The sequence below is a fragment of the Phyllobates terribilis genome, unplaced genomic scaffold (genome assembly GCF_046119375.1).
Source record: "Phyllobates terribilis strain yellow unplaced genomic scaffold, ASM4611937v1 Scaffold_8__6_contigs__length_399053987, whole genome shotgun sequence".
Classification (NCBI taxonomy): domain Eukaryota; kingdom Metazoa; phylum Chordata; class Amphibia; order Anura; family Dendrobatidae; genus Phyllobates; species Phyllobates terribilis.
Window position 1 is genome coordinate 283,470,185 of NW_027362768.1, and position 17,078 is coordinate 283,487,262.

At 41.6% G+C, this 17,078-nt stretch overlaps 2 protein-coding genes across 3 annotated transcripts in view; one reads left to right on the forward strand and one right to left on the reverse strand.

Moving 5' to 3' along the window:
* CENPP (centromere protein P) overlaps positions 1-17,078 on the reverse strand; it is a 438,647-nt gene that overhangs the window by 270,770 nt on the left and 150,799 nt on the right. The window lies entirely within an intron of this gene.
* OMD (osteomodulin) lies at positions 973-10,441 on the forward strand. Its single transcript, XM_073644323.1, has 3 exons — positions 973-1,329; positions 2,500-3,451; positions 9,215-10,441. Exons 2-3 carry the CDS (start codon positions 2,518-2,520, stop codon positions 9,544-9,546), a joined length of 1,266 nt encoding a protein of 421 aa, XP_073500424.1. The 5' UTR covers positions 973-1,329; positions 2,500-2,517; the 3' UTR covers positions 9,547-10,441.

The window sequence follows — 17,078 nt, forward strand, 5'->3', positions numbered from 1 at the left end:
TAGCAGATGAAAAAAAACAAGATCTTGAAGTATCCACTAATTTCAACCAAACATTGAACAGGGTTTCCTTCTATACTACACCTAAAAGATGATGGGTTGTTTTTTTTGCCTTGCATTTTAAACTTTTGTACATATGTAGTCGTGCTGTTGTAATGAAACCTATGGATATCCATTCAGCACCCAACAGTTTGGCTAAAAAATAACTTTCATTGATGACGACATCAAAAAGTTTGGATCTACGACTGGTAAGGTATTTATTTATTTTTTTCTTACCCCTATGCATGGTTATAACGTTTGACAATCTGGAACCTATCAACTTCCATGGATTCTAAGCTTTAGAGGGCATGTAGATGTGTTTGCCACTGTCCAGGTTGATATTCAAGGTAACAATGATATTCTGAAATTTCCTTTAAATTAAAGCTGTGTTATGCAGCCATATTAGGCATTCATAATTAGCTGTATAACCAATTTGCTGATACAACATGAATATCTCAAGCATCTAATTTGCAATTGTAAAATGATTTCAATAATATGGTACAGCGTAGATTAATACAATTCCCTGCAGCTACCCTGTTACACACACACATGGAATCTAGCTGAACTTTGTGGTCTTTTTCTGCCATTTCAATCTAGGTTTATACCATATATCTTGGATTCAATAAATAGGCTGCTATTATTCCATAAGACTCGCATATATAATATACTCAATTGTAAAAAAATAAAATGATTTGGTGCTAAGTGGGCATGGTGGTATAAAAAAGTGTGCCCAAATGCTGCATGTGTTGGAAAAAATATGCTAGAAAAATTGGTGATGAAAAGCAGACATTTGCTATAGTATGAATGCTGCATATCTAATCATAGAAAGGTATTTGGCAATTTAGTAGAGTTAAAAAAAAAAGAGCTGTACACTCCAAAGTCAAGTAAGAGTGATGCTCTGGCAAAGGAGCAATGTGCATTTTATGTGCATATTCCTCTATTAAGATTTTTTTTTCTTTGGGGAATTTCTTGCCACACCTCAAACCGAAAATAAGAAGGGACACAGATTAAACCCACTGAACTCGGCCAAAATCACAAAGCATATACTTTTTTTTTTTTCCTCTCTAGGAGACTTACAATGAAAGGACACACATAATTTTAGGCATCTAAGTCAAAGCTTTGTGAAGGCAGCTTTTGCTAGTAAAGGACTGCTGCTCCTCTTCAAAGACAGTTAAGGAAATCTCTGTATCTAGACAGAGCTGGATTTTTAGCAGCATCCGGTGGTACATACTCAAGGCTACAACTACAAGCTTTGCTTTACATTCAGAGAAAACGGCAAGCACCATAACCCAGGTATGGCCACGATTTAAGTTTTATAATACAAAACAGGGGGATATTGATTTGTGAAGACAAATATGAAAATCAAAATACTGCTGTATTTGATGAGAAATTCTGTTTGCATGCCAGGTGTAACAGCTGTTCTTTATGTAGGAATTGAAACAAGCTCAAGTTTTATAAGTATCTGTGCACAGAGCCAAAATCCAATATATTCTAGTATGTCTTGATTTAAAATTGCTCAGCACTGACAATTATTACTGTCTGTAGTTGTACAATAATTTTTCTCAAGAACACCTTAAAGCAAAAAAGTTTTAAGTGCTGTGTATGGCTTTATAAATTGGGTCAACAGGCCAGGGATAATCTTCATCTGTCACTCCACTGTCAGTCTATTCCTTTTAAAACACTCCGATGCACAAGTATTAGGCATTAGGGCAGCTCAAAAAGAAAGTTTTTATTTTGTAACTTATACATTGAAGTTAGGAAAAAATATTTGATTGTATTCCAGTTATATTAATAGGTCTGAATGGCATGCAGGACAAAATGTATAGATATGACTGCAAATGTGACATTCATTTATATGTTACTTTATTTTATAGAATGTCAGCAACGGTCCTCTACCATTATTCCTATATTGGTTACAGTGCTCAGGGCAAGAGCTTAGTTTTTACAGTAACACTACAGGATAAATATATAAAAATGACACAGTGTAAGATCATCAACAGTTAAAGAGGCTGTCTGTTAGGGGACAGACCCTTAAGATTCAATTCGTCACCTTAAAATACATACTTTCTGCATGGCATCTTCTTTCATTGAAAGTGTAGAAATTTCACTCCCAGTCCAGAATTTCTTCTGGAGTCTGTGGTAATCTGACCATAAACCTCAAAACTCAAAAAAGCAGCAAACAAAGGACTGAAACTTTTCTTAATGTTTTCTACAAATCACTAAAACAAACACATGATTAAAATAGTCAAGCAGCTCGAGTATAAACAGCTAAGACAAAAACAGTACTGATGAGTACAAGGGAGATACTGTATCCTACTCAAAATATGGTGGATGTGTTTTATAATTGGAGAGGTAGGAGCTGTAAGAGCAATGTTTAGAGAACATTTACATTTCCGAAAGATCTTTGCATCTACTTTATAATATCAGTGTAACTAAAGCTCTAAACCATTGTTTTATTTCAAGATTACAACTTTGGACACCATGGATGTTCTTGTGCGGCTTCTGGCTCTAGCGCTGATATTTGCGCCACAATCACTGTGCCAGTATGAAGTTTATGACTATGACACAGATTATGAACCTGAACCAGAATCTCCATATCATCCACCCATTCATTTCCACCACAGCGTAGATTATAATGTTCCAAGTGTACCCTACTCCAATGACTGTGCCAAAGAATGCTACTGTCCACCATCATCCATAGTCACCATGTACTGTGACAATCGGAAGCTCAAGGCCATTCCGCAAATCCCATCCCGCATTCAACAGCTCTACCTACAACACAATGAGATTGAGGCGGTGAATAAAAAGTCCTTCATTAACGCCACTTCTCTGAGGGAGATTAACCTTGGTTACAACAAACTGAAATCTAACAGAATTGACACCGGTGTGTTTGCTACATCTCCCCATCTACATCAAATATTACTAAACAATAATGACTTAGAAGAGATTCCATCACCAATTTCTAGCTCTGTGGAAAGGATATTCTTGGGTACAAACAAGATTAACAAAGTAAGAGATCAAGACCTTCAGGGCTTAGTCAATGTTACCATGCTTGACCTTTGCAACAATCGTATTGATAACATCAAAGGAAAAACGCTAAGCAAGCTCACAAAGTTGATGCAACTCAATATCTGTAACAACAAGTTGTCTTCAATGCCTGCAAGCCTTCCGACATCACTCATGTATCTGTCACTGGAGAATAACTCAATTTCCAAGATACCAGATGATTATTTCGCAAATCTGCCAAATCTGATTTCCATTCGATTGTCACACAACAAAATTGATGAGGTTCCTTTGTACATGTTCAATCTGCCAAAGCTTATGGAACTGAACCTGGGTCATAACAAACTGAAGCGCATCTTCTATGTTCCTCGATCACTGGAGCACCTATATCTGCAGGACAATGAGTTTGAAAGTAAGTAATTTCATGTTCATGATGAAAACATGCTTATTCCTTGTGTCAGTTCGGTCCGATGGGCTTCTCTGGTCTTGATGCAGTGCCTCCTCTCTACCCACAATCATCGTTCTCCTTCCCTACTTCAAGTGGATGACGCGTCCTACATTATCAGCACATTGTTCCCTAATTGCGCTCCTGCGCAGGCGTACTTCTCTCTGCCTGCTGAGGGAGAACAAAGTACTACAGTGTGCATGCATTGGCTTCACTTCCAAATCATTGGTGCTCTTTGGCCTTTGCGCACTACAGTACTTTGCTCTGTCCTCGGTATGGCAGAGACAAGTGCGCCTGCAGAGGAGCGCGATTGTGGGACAATGTAGATTACGTAGGATGTGTCATCCACGTGAAGCAGGGAAGGAGGTCAGTGATTGTCGGAAAAGAGGAGGTGCCAAATTAAGTCCAGCAATGCCCATCCGACTGGACTTTGCCATATGAGTGTATACTAAAAGGCATTTTTTGTGCTATGAAGAGGGGATTGGGGACATACATACAGCATACTAGAATGCTGTAAAAGTGGTGGCCGTACTTTATATTGGGAAAACCTGGTGACAGATTCCCTTTAAATTGGAAAAGCTTATGGTGGTGAATGGGAGTGGAATAAACATGGGGAATAGAGAGGATCTTTTCCTATATTAGAGAATTTCCATTTATGTCAGCAAAATAAGTCTAGTGCAGCTCATGGAGCCACAGGGACCAAGTGCTGCTATCTGATGCCCTTTAGAGTCATTATACAGTCATGGCCAAAAGTGTTGGCAACCTTGAAATTGTTCCAGAAAATGAAGTATTTCTCCCAGAAAATTATTATAATGACACATTTTGTTATACACGATTATTTTCTTTGTGTGTATTGGAACAACACAAAAAAAGGGAAAAAAAGCCAAATTGGACATAATTTCACACAAAACCCCAAAAATAAGCGGGACAAAATTTTTGGCACCCTCAACTTAATATTTAGTTGCACACCCTTTGGAATTAATAACAGCAATCAATTGCTTCCTATAACCATCCACAAGCTTCTTACACCTCTCAACTGGAATTTTGGACCACTCTTCTTTTGCAAACTGCTTCAGGCCTCTCATATGCGAAGGTGCCTTCTCCCAACAGAAATTTAAGATCTCTCCACAGGATTATCATTTTCTGGAACAATTTCAAGGGTGCCAACACTTTTGGCCAGGACGGTATATATTACAAATTTATATATGTGTCCTATAGAAATCTATGGATTACTGTTCTGTGCCAATCTGAGCTTGCATGGAGCCAGTACAATGGCTTCATATTTTGGATTTCTCCAAGTTTGCTGAGAGGACTAACGACCTATTTTGATGTTAGAGCTGTGCTTTGCTCTCTGAGCCAGAATCAATCCTGTTGCGGCCTTACCTCCCCTTTTCATGCCCTTTTTACTCTTTTGCATTACATGTATGTTTGGCTCCTGAAAATTTACAATTAGCCCCCAGGCATGTAAAGAATAATTAAAAGCTGCTAGGTTTTGATCTGGAAGCCACTTTTCCACAAGAAATATTTTAGATCTGGATATATATTTTTCAACTTGTTTTATTGGAAAACATTCAACAGACAATACAGTAGACAATACAACATTGTCAGAACATTATACAGTTATTCTAGAATTAGGTAATACAGTAGGTACAAGTAGCACGGCAATTGGAAGGCATTAAAATCACATACATATCCTAAGTATAAAACAGTACATGGGTCAACCACAAGTGCCAATATCAGCAGTTATGCAGTTCTAAATCTCAGAAATAAATATATTCAGATAGACTAAAGAAAAAAATGTGAAGCGCTACAGCTGCATAAACTAACATAGTAGCTAGGCTGCAGGAAAGAGAGTATATCCGCACAATATGGTGTCACCAGAGCCCCACACCAATCATCCCAGATTTTATTACATTTATTAGGACACTTTCATTTTATATATACTATTTGTTCATACGGAATTAATCAATTGACTATTTGTTTGAACATGTGTAGGCTAGGAGGTTTAGGAGCCATTTACTGCATGGCTACAACTTTTCATGCCAACAAAGTTTTACACAAAAAAAATACCCTGGTAATGTGTCCAGGAGTCAGAGTTGAGTAGGTCTAATAATAATTAAAGAAGTTGTCCACTACTTTTTAAGAGACCCCTAATGTATTAGCCCAGTGATTATAAGACGTTTGGCAAACATCTTGCTGTGTCCTTCTTACCTGTGAGCGGCGCTATCCTTGGCCGCTCACAGGCATCACGTGACCCCCGGCTGCATCCGCTGATGCCACGTCATGGTTCCGGATGCAGCCGGGGGTCTCTCTCTGCTGTGTTCCACGGTGAGTGATGGATTGTGGGTAGGGTTACCCCGCGCATCACACCCAGCATCCACCGTGCACTCTCCCTCTCCTCATTCATTGGGAAAGTGCTTGGCGGATGCTGGGTGTGACGCGTGGGGAAACCCCGCCCACAGCCCAGCATCCACCACGGAGATCAGTGACATCAGTGGGGGGCCATGCGATGCCTGTAAGCGGCCAGCGATAGCGCCGCTCACAGGTAAGAAGGACACAGCAAGGTATTTACAAAACGTCTGCTAATCACTGGGTTAATACATTGGGGGTCTCTTAAAAAGTAGAGGACAACTTTTTTAAAGGGCTGGACAGTTGAGTTTCCAGAACCAAAAATACTAGGTTACTTGCCAACTTCCACTAGTCCATTACGTAAGGGTAGGATGATTTCATGAGAAGAAAATCTGCACCGAGGAATAACATTTATCACACTCTCATGAAGTAGTTTTGCCCAAGCGATATAACCGGAGATGGGTTATACAACATTGATGGATAATAAATGAGTGCGCTTATTATTAGATATAACTGGAAGAATTGTATATTTAACTTTATAAAATAAAAGTATACAGAGCAGAAATAAGTCCTCTGGGACTATGTGACTGCAGCACTCCATAAGGGAATATCTAGAGATGGAAGTAGGTGTGGGGGGGGCATCTGGAATCGGTTTGGTAAGTGCTTGGTGCAATTGTAGGCATCAGTAGAAAGCTGATTGGGGTAAATTACATTTTCAACATTTGCTTAGATCATCAAGAGTGTGAATGTCTTCAACCCTAGTCCAGAAGTCTGTTTCTGATAGTCATTGCAAATGTAGAGATAGGAGTAGTAAAGGAGTCACTGGTATGAGACAACTGAATTGAAAGACTAATTAAATTTTTATTTTTGTCTAATTTTGTCTAGCGTGGAAAGATATTACATTTGTAAATTGCTTTATTAAAGTACTTGTTTGGAGTTCAGCTCATTATCTGTGTCTGGGAATAAGCTGCTGCAGGAGATAGTTCTGATAAGCACAACACTCAGAGGAGACAGGTGGGTGGCACTGCCATAACCTGTACTCAAAATGCGTACATGCTGATATCAATGCTGTAGGCAGTCAAATAGATTAGGGAAAAGCAGGGGTTTGAAAGTCACTTACAGCTATATACAGGGTGGTCCAAAAGTAGGTGGACAGAAAGTGTAATAAGGTTATGAAGGGGGAGATTTATCAAACATGGTGTAAAGTGAAACTGGCTCAGTTGCCCTTAGCAACCAATCAGATTCCACCGTGAAACTGGCTCAGTTGCCCTTAGCAACCAATCAGATTCCACCTTTCATTTTCCAAAGAGTCTGTGAGGAAAGAAAAGTGGAATCTGATTGGTTGCTAAGGGCAACTGAGCCAGTTTCACGGTGGAATCTGATTGGTTGCTAAGGGCAACTGAGCCAGTTTCACTTCACACCATGTTTGATAAATCTCCCTCTTCATAACCTTATTACACTATTACACTTTCTGTCCACCTGCTTTTGGACCACTCTGTATATATAATTTTTTTACAGAATGACAAGTCCACTAATTAAAGTGTTTAGCAAAGTTTAATAACTTTATATGCTGGACAAGATAAGAAAAAAATAATAAAAGTTTAGTAACTCTTTAACTATCTTCAGTGTCTACTAACATACTTTGTACCCTAACTTTTAATTGGTAAGATTCTGTAACTGGACCTTTGTGTTCCTTAAAGTATGGTTCATAATGTAAATAAATTGGAAAAAGTGGCTAGGTGTACCTCGGTTGATGCAAGAAGTAGTGGAGACAACCAGGTCCTTAAAAACTTAAGCCTGTCTGCAAGATGATATATAAATGAGTTTATAAATAAATATACTTAAAGGGTTCTTCCGCTATTAGTTTATTGGTGATCTATCCTTAAATGGGTCATCAACATCAGATCAGTGGGAGTCCAACAGCAAGCACTCCCACAATTAGCCATTGGCAGCCCCCGGCAGCAGATAGATGTAGGGAGTAGGGAGCTGAACACAGCAGCCCAGTACTCTATTTAATGGCTACTGTTGGGCACTGCAAATCAGATCCTATTATTTGAATAGGAGCGGATCTGCAGTACCTGTCAGAGGCTACTAAACAGTGTACTGAGCTGTAAGGTTTCAATCTTTAAATCCAGCTATTGCTAGAGCAGGTTACAGCTGATTGGTGGGGTGCTGGGTGTTGGACCCCCACTCATCCGATGACCTATTTTAAAGGTAGGACAGCTGAAAAAACAAACTAACAAAAAAAGGAGTGCCAGCCGACGAGCACGGTAGGGCCACACGGGGAGTTGCACGATTGAAGAGCCACTTAGGATCATGATGAAGGGGAAACCTGAAACCGTGTGCTAGGAGGACAGGCTGACCTGGAAGAAGGGGGATAGGAATCTTTCTCCCTCCTATGAAGTAAGTGGAGCTTCAATACTTCAACTCCTCGTGTGGACCTACCGTGCTTGTCGGCTGGCGCTCCTTTTTTGTTTGTTTTTTTCAGCTGTCTTACAATATGGCATTTGATTAGGACCTGGTAGCAGGAGGCTGATTGAGCTGTAACAACGTTGTCCACATTCAAGATATCTATTCAGAAGCGCTTCCTTTCAGCCTTTATTCTTGCTTTTTTCTATTTTAAGGGTAGGTCATAGATATCATAACAGTGTAAAATCCTTTAACTTTCATATGAAAAATCTATATAGGGAGTATATTAACTGTACAAGTTACCATTTCTGGCTCGATGGCCAGATAGGCATATTGAACCAATCCCGAGGGCTGTAATAAAGCTTAAAGAGGTAGTTCTCATCTAAGACATGTATGGCAAATCAAAAGTACATGCTATTATGGTCTAATAGGTGCAAGTTTCCTAGGATTGAAAGTTTCCAGGTCTCCCACCTATCTGATGATAAACAGCTCGCTTCCCAACCTACTTTCTCCAATCAGTACTCCATGATGAAAGAGACCATACCTGCAATATAGCCATTTTTGTAGATTATGGGTGTTGTAATAGCAGGCAGACATATCACAGCTCCAATAAACGAGGTCACCTCTTTTGCCATATACATGGGGAAACCAAAGAGGATTACACAGTGCACCACTAGTAATTAACTGTCCCTTTTGCTAAGGTATGAGTCACTCCTCTTTTCAAGAAATTATGTGTGATCAGTAACACACAAATAGCTCTGTATTCAGATGACATGGGACCACACGGAATGGCATCATAGATCACATGTGACCCCCTTGGTCAGAGATTGCCACTCCTGATTTAATAAAAAGCTGATACAGTAAAATAGTCCATCAAAAGATAAATACTGTATAAATATATCTATTCACATATATAATTCCCTGGAATCTGTAAGCAACTTAAAATGACATTTTCTTTACATTTTCTTTCAGCGATCAACATAACACTAATGTGTCCAGTCATGGATCAATCACAGCGACTAACTTACCTGCGTGTGGACCAGAATCGTCTGAAAGGACCTGTCAGCACATTAGCTTTTCTATGTTTTCCTCACATACATAGTATTTATTATGGTGAACAGAAGCGCATTGCTGGTGACAGTCAAGTGCGCCTAATACCTCCGTACCCGCTACCAGAGGAGGCAAGATATGATGATGACGATGATGACGATTTTCCCCAGTATCATAGAGAGGAACATGGACCAACAGTAGAAGAGAACGAAGATGAAGATGAAGATGAAAATGACTTTCGTGACTACTACTAAATAGTTGAAGGGTTTTGAAAAAAATTTTTTTTATCTCGTTTCACTTTTAAAAGTGAACAATATATATTTCTTAATGATTTGAAGTATTACCAGGCTGTTACTTTTGTCTTTGTTCTGTAAAAAAAACAATTACAAGGAATTTACAACCAAGATTTAGCTGCCTAATCTGAAAGCAGCATATTATAGGGGCAGAGACCCCAATTCCAGTGACGTGTCCCCTACTGGGCTCCTTGTTGTAACTTTTTTAAAATAAAATAATTGTTTTATCAGCAGGAGATTATCATTATAGGACAATTTGACCTCATGCCAAGTAGTCCGACCATGTCCATACGACTGACTGGCAGCTTTCTACCTATGCACAGTGCATACAGAAAGCTGCCAACCAGTGGTGTGGGCGAGGTTATACAGAGCTCAGCATTCAGAGAACTGCAACACCGACAGCAGATAAATATGTTTTAAATCAAAACTGCAGAGCCCAATAAAGCAAGTAGCACATAAACAGAATTAGGGTCTTTGCTCCTTCATCATGCTGCTCTCAGATGGGTGAGCAAAAACCTGATGACAGATTCCCTTTAAAAATATGTTGCTTTTTATATGTAATGGCTATGGACACCTTTGACGTGGAGAATTTAATTTTATTTTTACATATGCTAGTGGTTACCGTGAGTTAAAAAGTTTCAGGATGTAATCCCGATATTATTTATTTTCAGACTGACTGATACCGTGCCCCTTATTTCAGACTTTTCTCCTGTGGGCATGCCACTCCCAGTAACACATGCTGGATGTGAGGCCCGTGACTCCAGGAAGCTACTCTCATTTTAGTTCTAAAATTCAAGATTTCCTTCTGTAGTGTTTTCTCCTTCTATAGCCCATTAGAGAACAACTTTCTACTGTGCTGATGTTAGAACCTTGCTGTTAGTTTTTTTTTCCTTTGCTGGTCACATGACCTTGTTGGCCTATTTAATCCTGCTCCGCCCTTCTGGCTTTGCTGGACTTCATTGTATATCTACTTTCTAGCTAGCCTGTGCTCGGTATCTAACTCTGTTAGTTTGCTTGGTCTACGGACCTCTTTGTTCTATATATTTTGTTTGTTCGTCTGTCTGCTACTATTTCTGTTAGGAGGTGTCCCATATTCCTCCCAGTCCTTAGTACTTGTAGGGATTCCCTCCCCACATCTATAGGTCTTCGTACAGACTAGATTAGGACTTTAGCAGGTCTGATCGCAGGATCAGGTTCCCTGTTACATCGTAGGGATTCAGCTGAGTCCTATAGTAGGGACAGATCTCCTCTCTTTCCTTAGCTTTGGTAGCAGAACATAACAGTAAGTCCAGCCAGCAAATTCTCTAAGGAAAGATTTTTCTGTTCCATCATGGTGTCGGTTCAGGATTTGGCTCATCGCCTGCAGGGACTCTCTCTGGAGGTGGCCGAGCTCCGTCAGCACGTGAGTAACTGTCCTGGAGCACATTTCTTGGAGCCTAAGGTATGTTTGCCGGATTTATTTTTTGGTGAACACCAAGAATTTTTTTCATTTAAAAATGCTTGCTTATTGTATTTTCGTTTGAGACCTAAGTCCTCTGGGGATGAATCCCAGCGCGTAGGGTTCATAATGTCACTTTTGCGCAAAGAGCCTCAGGAGTGGGCCTTTTCTTTGCAACCTAGTGATTCATGCTTCAGATCAGTGGATAGTTTTTTTTCTGCTTTGGGACTATTATATGATGATCCTGACCGTGTCGCATCAGCTGAGACTGAGTTGAGACGTTTAAAACAAGGATCAAGTAATGTGGAAAAATATTGTACACATTTTCGTCGTTGGTCCACTCAAACAGGGTGGAACGATTCTGCTCTGAAAAGTCTATTTCTTGCTGGGCTCAGTGAAAGGGTTAAAGACCTGCTAATTGCTTATCCTACACCTGAGGATTTGCAACAGGCTATGCAATTAGCTATACGGGTGGATAGAAGACTGCGTGCTAGGGTTAATGAGAGCAAATCCTCTGCTATGTCAGTTTCTGGTTATGATAATGTGTGTACTAACAGTGGTGAACCGATGGAGATTGGATCGGTGGCACCTCGCTCTCAAGAAAAAGACCGTCGTTTTTCGGAAGGCTTGTGTTTCTATTGCGGAAAATCTGGTCATTTGATTAAAGGCTGTGAGCTTCGTATGAAGAAAGAAAAAAAAATGGTCAGTCACGCCCGTATTGCCTGTTTAAATTCCAAGGGTATATTTTTAGCTGCTTCCACGATTGCTCAGGAAAAATTAATGGAATTTCGGGTGTTTGTTGATTGCGGGTCTACACTGAATGTAATTGATGGGGGATTCGTGGAAAAACTCAATTTAAAACCTGAACCTTTATCATCCCCCATTGCTGTGGTTTCTGTGGATGGTTCCCCTTTGAAGAATATTACTCTCAAGGTCAGTGAATTTCCTCTCACTATTAATGGTGTTCACCATGAGAAATTGGATTTGGTAGTGTTGAATAACTTGCCTTCTCCAGTAATATTGGGTTTGCCCTGGTTAAAATTTCACAATCCTGTACTGGATTGGTCTACCAGTGAAATTAAATCCTGGAGCCATAAATGTTATGACAAGTGTTGTAACGGGCGTATTGCAGCTTTGGATAGGGGAGAATTGCCTGTTCCTATTCAGGATTTTTGGAGAGTTTTTTCTGAGAAAGAATCGCAGGTTTTGCCTCCCCATAGAGACTATGATTGTTCTATTGAATTTGTCCCTGGAGCGACTCTTCCTAAGAGTCGTTTATTTAACCTTACTATTCCTGAGAGGAAGGCTTTGGAGGAATACATACAGACAAGCTTGGCCGCCGGTCACATTAGGCCCTCTAAGTCTCCTGTGGCGGTTGGATTTTTTTTTGTAAAAAAAAAGGACGGCGGTTTACGTCCTTGTCTGGATTTTCGTGAGATTAACAAAATTACGGTACGCAATCCTTACCCACTGCCATTGATTCCTGATCTGTTTAACCAGTTATTGGGGGCCAAGTGGTTCTCTAAAATTGACCTTAAGGGGGCATACAATCTGTTGCGCATGAAGGAGGGTGATGAATGGAAGACTGCTTTTAACACTCCTGTGGGTCATTTTGAGAATCTGGTTATGCCTTTTGGTCTTACTAATGCTCCTGCATTTTTTCAGAATCTGATTAATGACATCCTTAGACCTTTGATCGGTAAAAATGTGGTTGTGTATTTGGATGACATTTTGATTTATTCGCCAGATCTGGAGTCTCATTGGCGGAGCGTGCGTGAGGTATTACAGTTATTAATGGACAATTCGCTTTTTGCTAAGCTGGAGAAATGTGAGTTCGCTGTACAGAGAATTAGTTTTTTGGGCTACATTATCTCCAGCAAAGGTTTTGAGATGGATCCGGTTAAGGTTCAGGCTGTGCAGGAATGGCCTAGGCCTATTGGTTTGAAATCGATACAGAGGTTTTTGGGTTTCGCCAATTACTATAGAAAATTCATAAAAAATTTTTCTAGTATTGTCAAACCTCTGACTGATCTCACCAGGAAAGGTGCTGATGCGGTTCAGTGGTCTTCTGAGGCCATTGAAGCTTTTGTGTATCTCAAAGAGAGGTTCACCTCTGCTCCCATCCTTATGCAGCCTGATGTTACTAGGCCGTTACTAGGCCTGATGTTACTAGGCCGTTTTTGGTTGAGGTTGATGCTTCCTCTGTGGGGGTTGGCGCAGTATTGTCTCAGGATAACGGGGATGGATTACATCCCTGTGCCTTTTTTTCAAAAAAATTTTCGGAGACTGAATTGAATTACGATATTGGTAATCGGGAATTATTGGCTATTAAAATCTGATATATCTTGATGCTGCCAAGCGCCTGAATGCCCGTCAGGCTAGGTGGGCACTGTTTTTCTCGCGGTTTAATTTCTCCGTTACTTACATCCCTGGTACTAAGAATGTTAAGGCGGATGCCTTGTCTCGCAGTTTTTCTCCCATAGTCGGTGCTGAGAAAGAGGAGAACATTTTACAAGAAGGTGTTGTGATAGCTGCTTTGGACTCCGTTTTGGAAGATGAGATTCTTAAAGCTCAGGAGAATGCCCCATCTAACACTCCTCATGGGAGGTTGTTTGTGCCTGGGACCTTTAGGAGAGATTTGTTTGTTGAGTGTCACGAATCTCGGTTGGCAGGTCATCCCGGAATCTCTGAGACCAAGAGACTGGTGGGTCGCAGTTTTTGGTGGCCTGGATGGCAGAAGGAAGTCATTAAGTGGGTGCGCCAATGTACTATATGTGCTAGATCTAAGTCCTCACATACTCCTGCTGCGGGGTTGCTTTGTCCTTTGGAGGTCCCCAGTGCTCCTTGGACACATTTGGCTATGGACTTTATAACTGACCTTCCCCCCTCTGAGGGTTTTACTGTCATCTGGGTGGTCGTGGACCGTTTTAGCAAGATGTGTCACTTGGTTCCCTTCGTCAAACTGCCCTGCGCTAAAACTCTCGCTAAGGCCTTTGTCAAGGAAATTGTCAGACTTCATGGCGTTCCTACTGACATTGTTTCTGATAGGGGTCCTCAGTTTGTGGCTCGTTTTTGGCGTGCCTTTTGTGACAGGTTGGGAATTCATTTGTCGTTTTCGTCCGGATATCATCCTGAATCTAATGGCCAGACAGAAAGGAAAAACCAGGATGTTGAGCAGTTCTTGCGTTGTTTTGTGGCAGACAATCAAGAGGGGTGGTCTGAGTTTCTGCCTCTTGCCGAATTTGCTCTGAACAATCATACATCTTCTTCTGCTGGTTGTTCGCCTTTTTTATGTTGTTCTGGGAGACATCCGTCGTTTGGGTCGTTCTCCAAGTTGGGATCTGCCGTGCCTGAGGAGGAGAATTTTTCCGGTGATTTGGAAAGAGTTTGGACGGATGTGCGTGGTAATCTTCAGGAGGCCAACAGAAAATCTAAAGACTACTTTGATAGGAAACGACAGGAGGTTTTGTTCGCTGTTGGTGACATGGTTTGGTTGTCCTCTAGGAATCTGCGGTTGAGGATTCCTTCTAAGAAATTGGGTCCCAAGTTTGTAGGGCCCTTTAAGGTGCTTCAGGTTGTCAACCAATCTGCTGTTAGGTTGGAGGTTCCTACCTCCTGGAGAATTAATCCGGTCTTTCATGTCTCTCTGTTAAAAAAAGCTGTTGTGTCGGATGGTGACGCCTCTGCCTCTGTTCCTCCGGTGGTGGAGGACGGGGAATATGAAATTTCTCGCATCCTTGACACTAGACGGTATAGAGGTAGTTTGCAGTATCTTGTGGCCTGGAAAGGTTTCGGACCCGAGGATAACTCTTGGGTGAGGTCAGATGATGTTTCCGCGTCCAGACTTATCAGAGCGTTTCACAGGAGATTTCCTGATAAGCCTGGTCCTAGGGGATCCGGAGGATCCTCTTAGAAGGGGGGGTACTGTTAGAACCTTGCTGTTAGGTTTTTTTTCCTTTGCTGGTCACATGACCTTGTTGGCCTATTTAATCCTGCTCCGCCCTTCTGGCTTTGCTGGACTTCATTGTATATCTACTTTCTAGCTAGCCTGTGCTCGGTATCTAACTCTGTTAGTTTGCTTGGTCTACGGACCTCTTTGTTCTATATATTTTGTTTGTTCGTCTGTCTGCTACTATTTCTGTTAGGAGGTGTCCCATATTCCTCCCAGTCCTTAGTACTTGTAGGGATTCCCTCCCCACATCTATAGGTCTCCGTACAGACTAGATTAGGACTTTAGCAGGTCTGATCGCAGGATCAGGTTCCCTGTTACATCGTAGGGATTCAGCTGAGTCCTATAGTAGGGACAGATCTCCTCTCTTTCCTTAGCTTTGGTAGCAGAACATAACAGCTGACAGACACTGATGCAGAGGAGTGGGTGATTTTCCCCTTCCCATGCAAACACTGCAGTGGGTTCTCTCCTTCATATATATACTGTGATATAGTACAGTCTGCCATCCTTGACAACTTATATAATTTTCTCCTTCACTTTCTGATCTTCTGTAAAAAAAAAAAAAGAAAAAAAAAAAAAGTCCCTTCATACCAGGGTTGCCAACTTGACTTTTATTTTTTTTTCTGAACAGCTTGTCAAAATATCATGGACAGACAATATTTTTTACGGACACTTTGTAAAGTCATATTATAACATTATGATTATAAGTGATACATGTCTACAGGCCATAATTTTGATATGAAGACACCAGCTGCATTCACTTAAAACTGTAAAATGATGCTAATTACAGTCAAAATAAACTATATAAGTTTACTAATTTTCAAAAAAAATATGGACGCCTTTAATTTTTTTTATGAACAGCGCAAAATGCCTTCTTTTATGAACTGTCCTGGAGTTTCTGGATGGTTGGCAACCCAGCTTCCCACCTTGCAGATATCTAGCTACAAAAAAAGGAAGTCGGAGTGCAGTGAGAGAGGACACAGCAAGGAGCTATAGTATGCTGTAATACCTACCGTATATCAGAAGTACTGGAACAGCCAGCTATGTAAAAATAGTTGCACAGATTCTACACCAGCAAAATAGTAGGACATTTTTACAAAGACCTCTTAGAAATTTACCGTATTTTTTGGACTATATGACGCACTTTTTTCCTCCAAAATTTTGGAGGAAAGTGAGGGGTGCGTCTTATAGTCCGAATACTATATACTATGACTGTGCATGGTGGTGGGTGTGGGGGAGAGGCAGCGGTGGATCAGCAGGGCAGAGGAGGCAGCGGCTGCCTGCTGCAGCCTACGCTGTGCCCACTACTAAAGAAAATTAATATTCCCTGCTCCCCACACCCATGGGCGTGGAGAGCAACAAATATTCATTTTCCTTAATAGCCGGCACACTGGAGCCGCAGCGCGGCTCCTGCTGCCGCTCTGCGGTCTGTGTTCCCGCTATTAAAGCTCATGAATATTCCCTACAATTCACTCCCATGGGTTGTAGTGAATATCCAAGGTCTTTAATAGCGGGCTCACAGACGGCAGAGCGGCAGCAGGAGCCGCGCTGCGGTACAGTGTGCCGGCTATTGAATGGACTGAATGGTCACTGCTCCCCACGCACACAGAGTCCCGGCGTGGGGAGCAGTGACTATTCCAGCACAGCGTCTCACGCTGTGTGAGGGCGCATGGCAGGGACGCCATGCACGCCCTGCCGTGCGCGGCTCACACAGTGAGTGTATCGGCAGCAGAGCGTGACACAGCGCTGGAGGAGAGAGGAGGTGTTTATTTTTTTTTGTAGGCAGCATGAAGGGGGCTCAGAGGGTGATATGCATACCAGGATGGGGGCTCAGAGGGTGCTATGTATACCAGGATGGGGGCTCAGAGGGTGCCATGCATACCAGGATGGGGGCTCAAGGGGTGCCATGTATACCAGGATGGGGGCTCAAGGGGTGTCATGCATACCAGGATGGGGGCTCAAGGGGTGCCATGCATACCAGGATGGGGGATAAAGGGGTGCCATGCATACCAGGACGGGGTATAAAGGGGTGCCATGCATACCAGGATGGGGAATCAAGGGGTGCCATGAATACCAAGATGGGGTATAAAGGGGTGCCATGCATAC

Excerpts from the sequence above, each read along its gene's own strand:
- OMD (XM_073644323.1), top strand. The coding sequence starts at position 2,518 with ATGGATGTTCTTGTGCGGCTTCTGGCTCTAGCGCTGATATTTGCGCCA. Across the intron at positions 3,452-9,214 it reads GCAGGACAATGAGTTTGAAA|CGATCAACATAACACTAATG; the intron begins GTAAGTAATTTC and ends ATTTTCTTTCAG.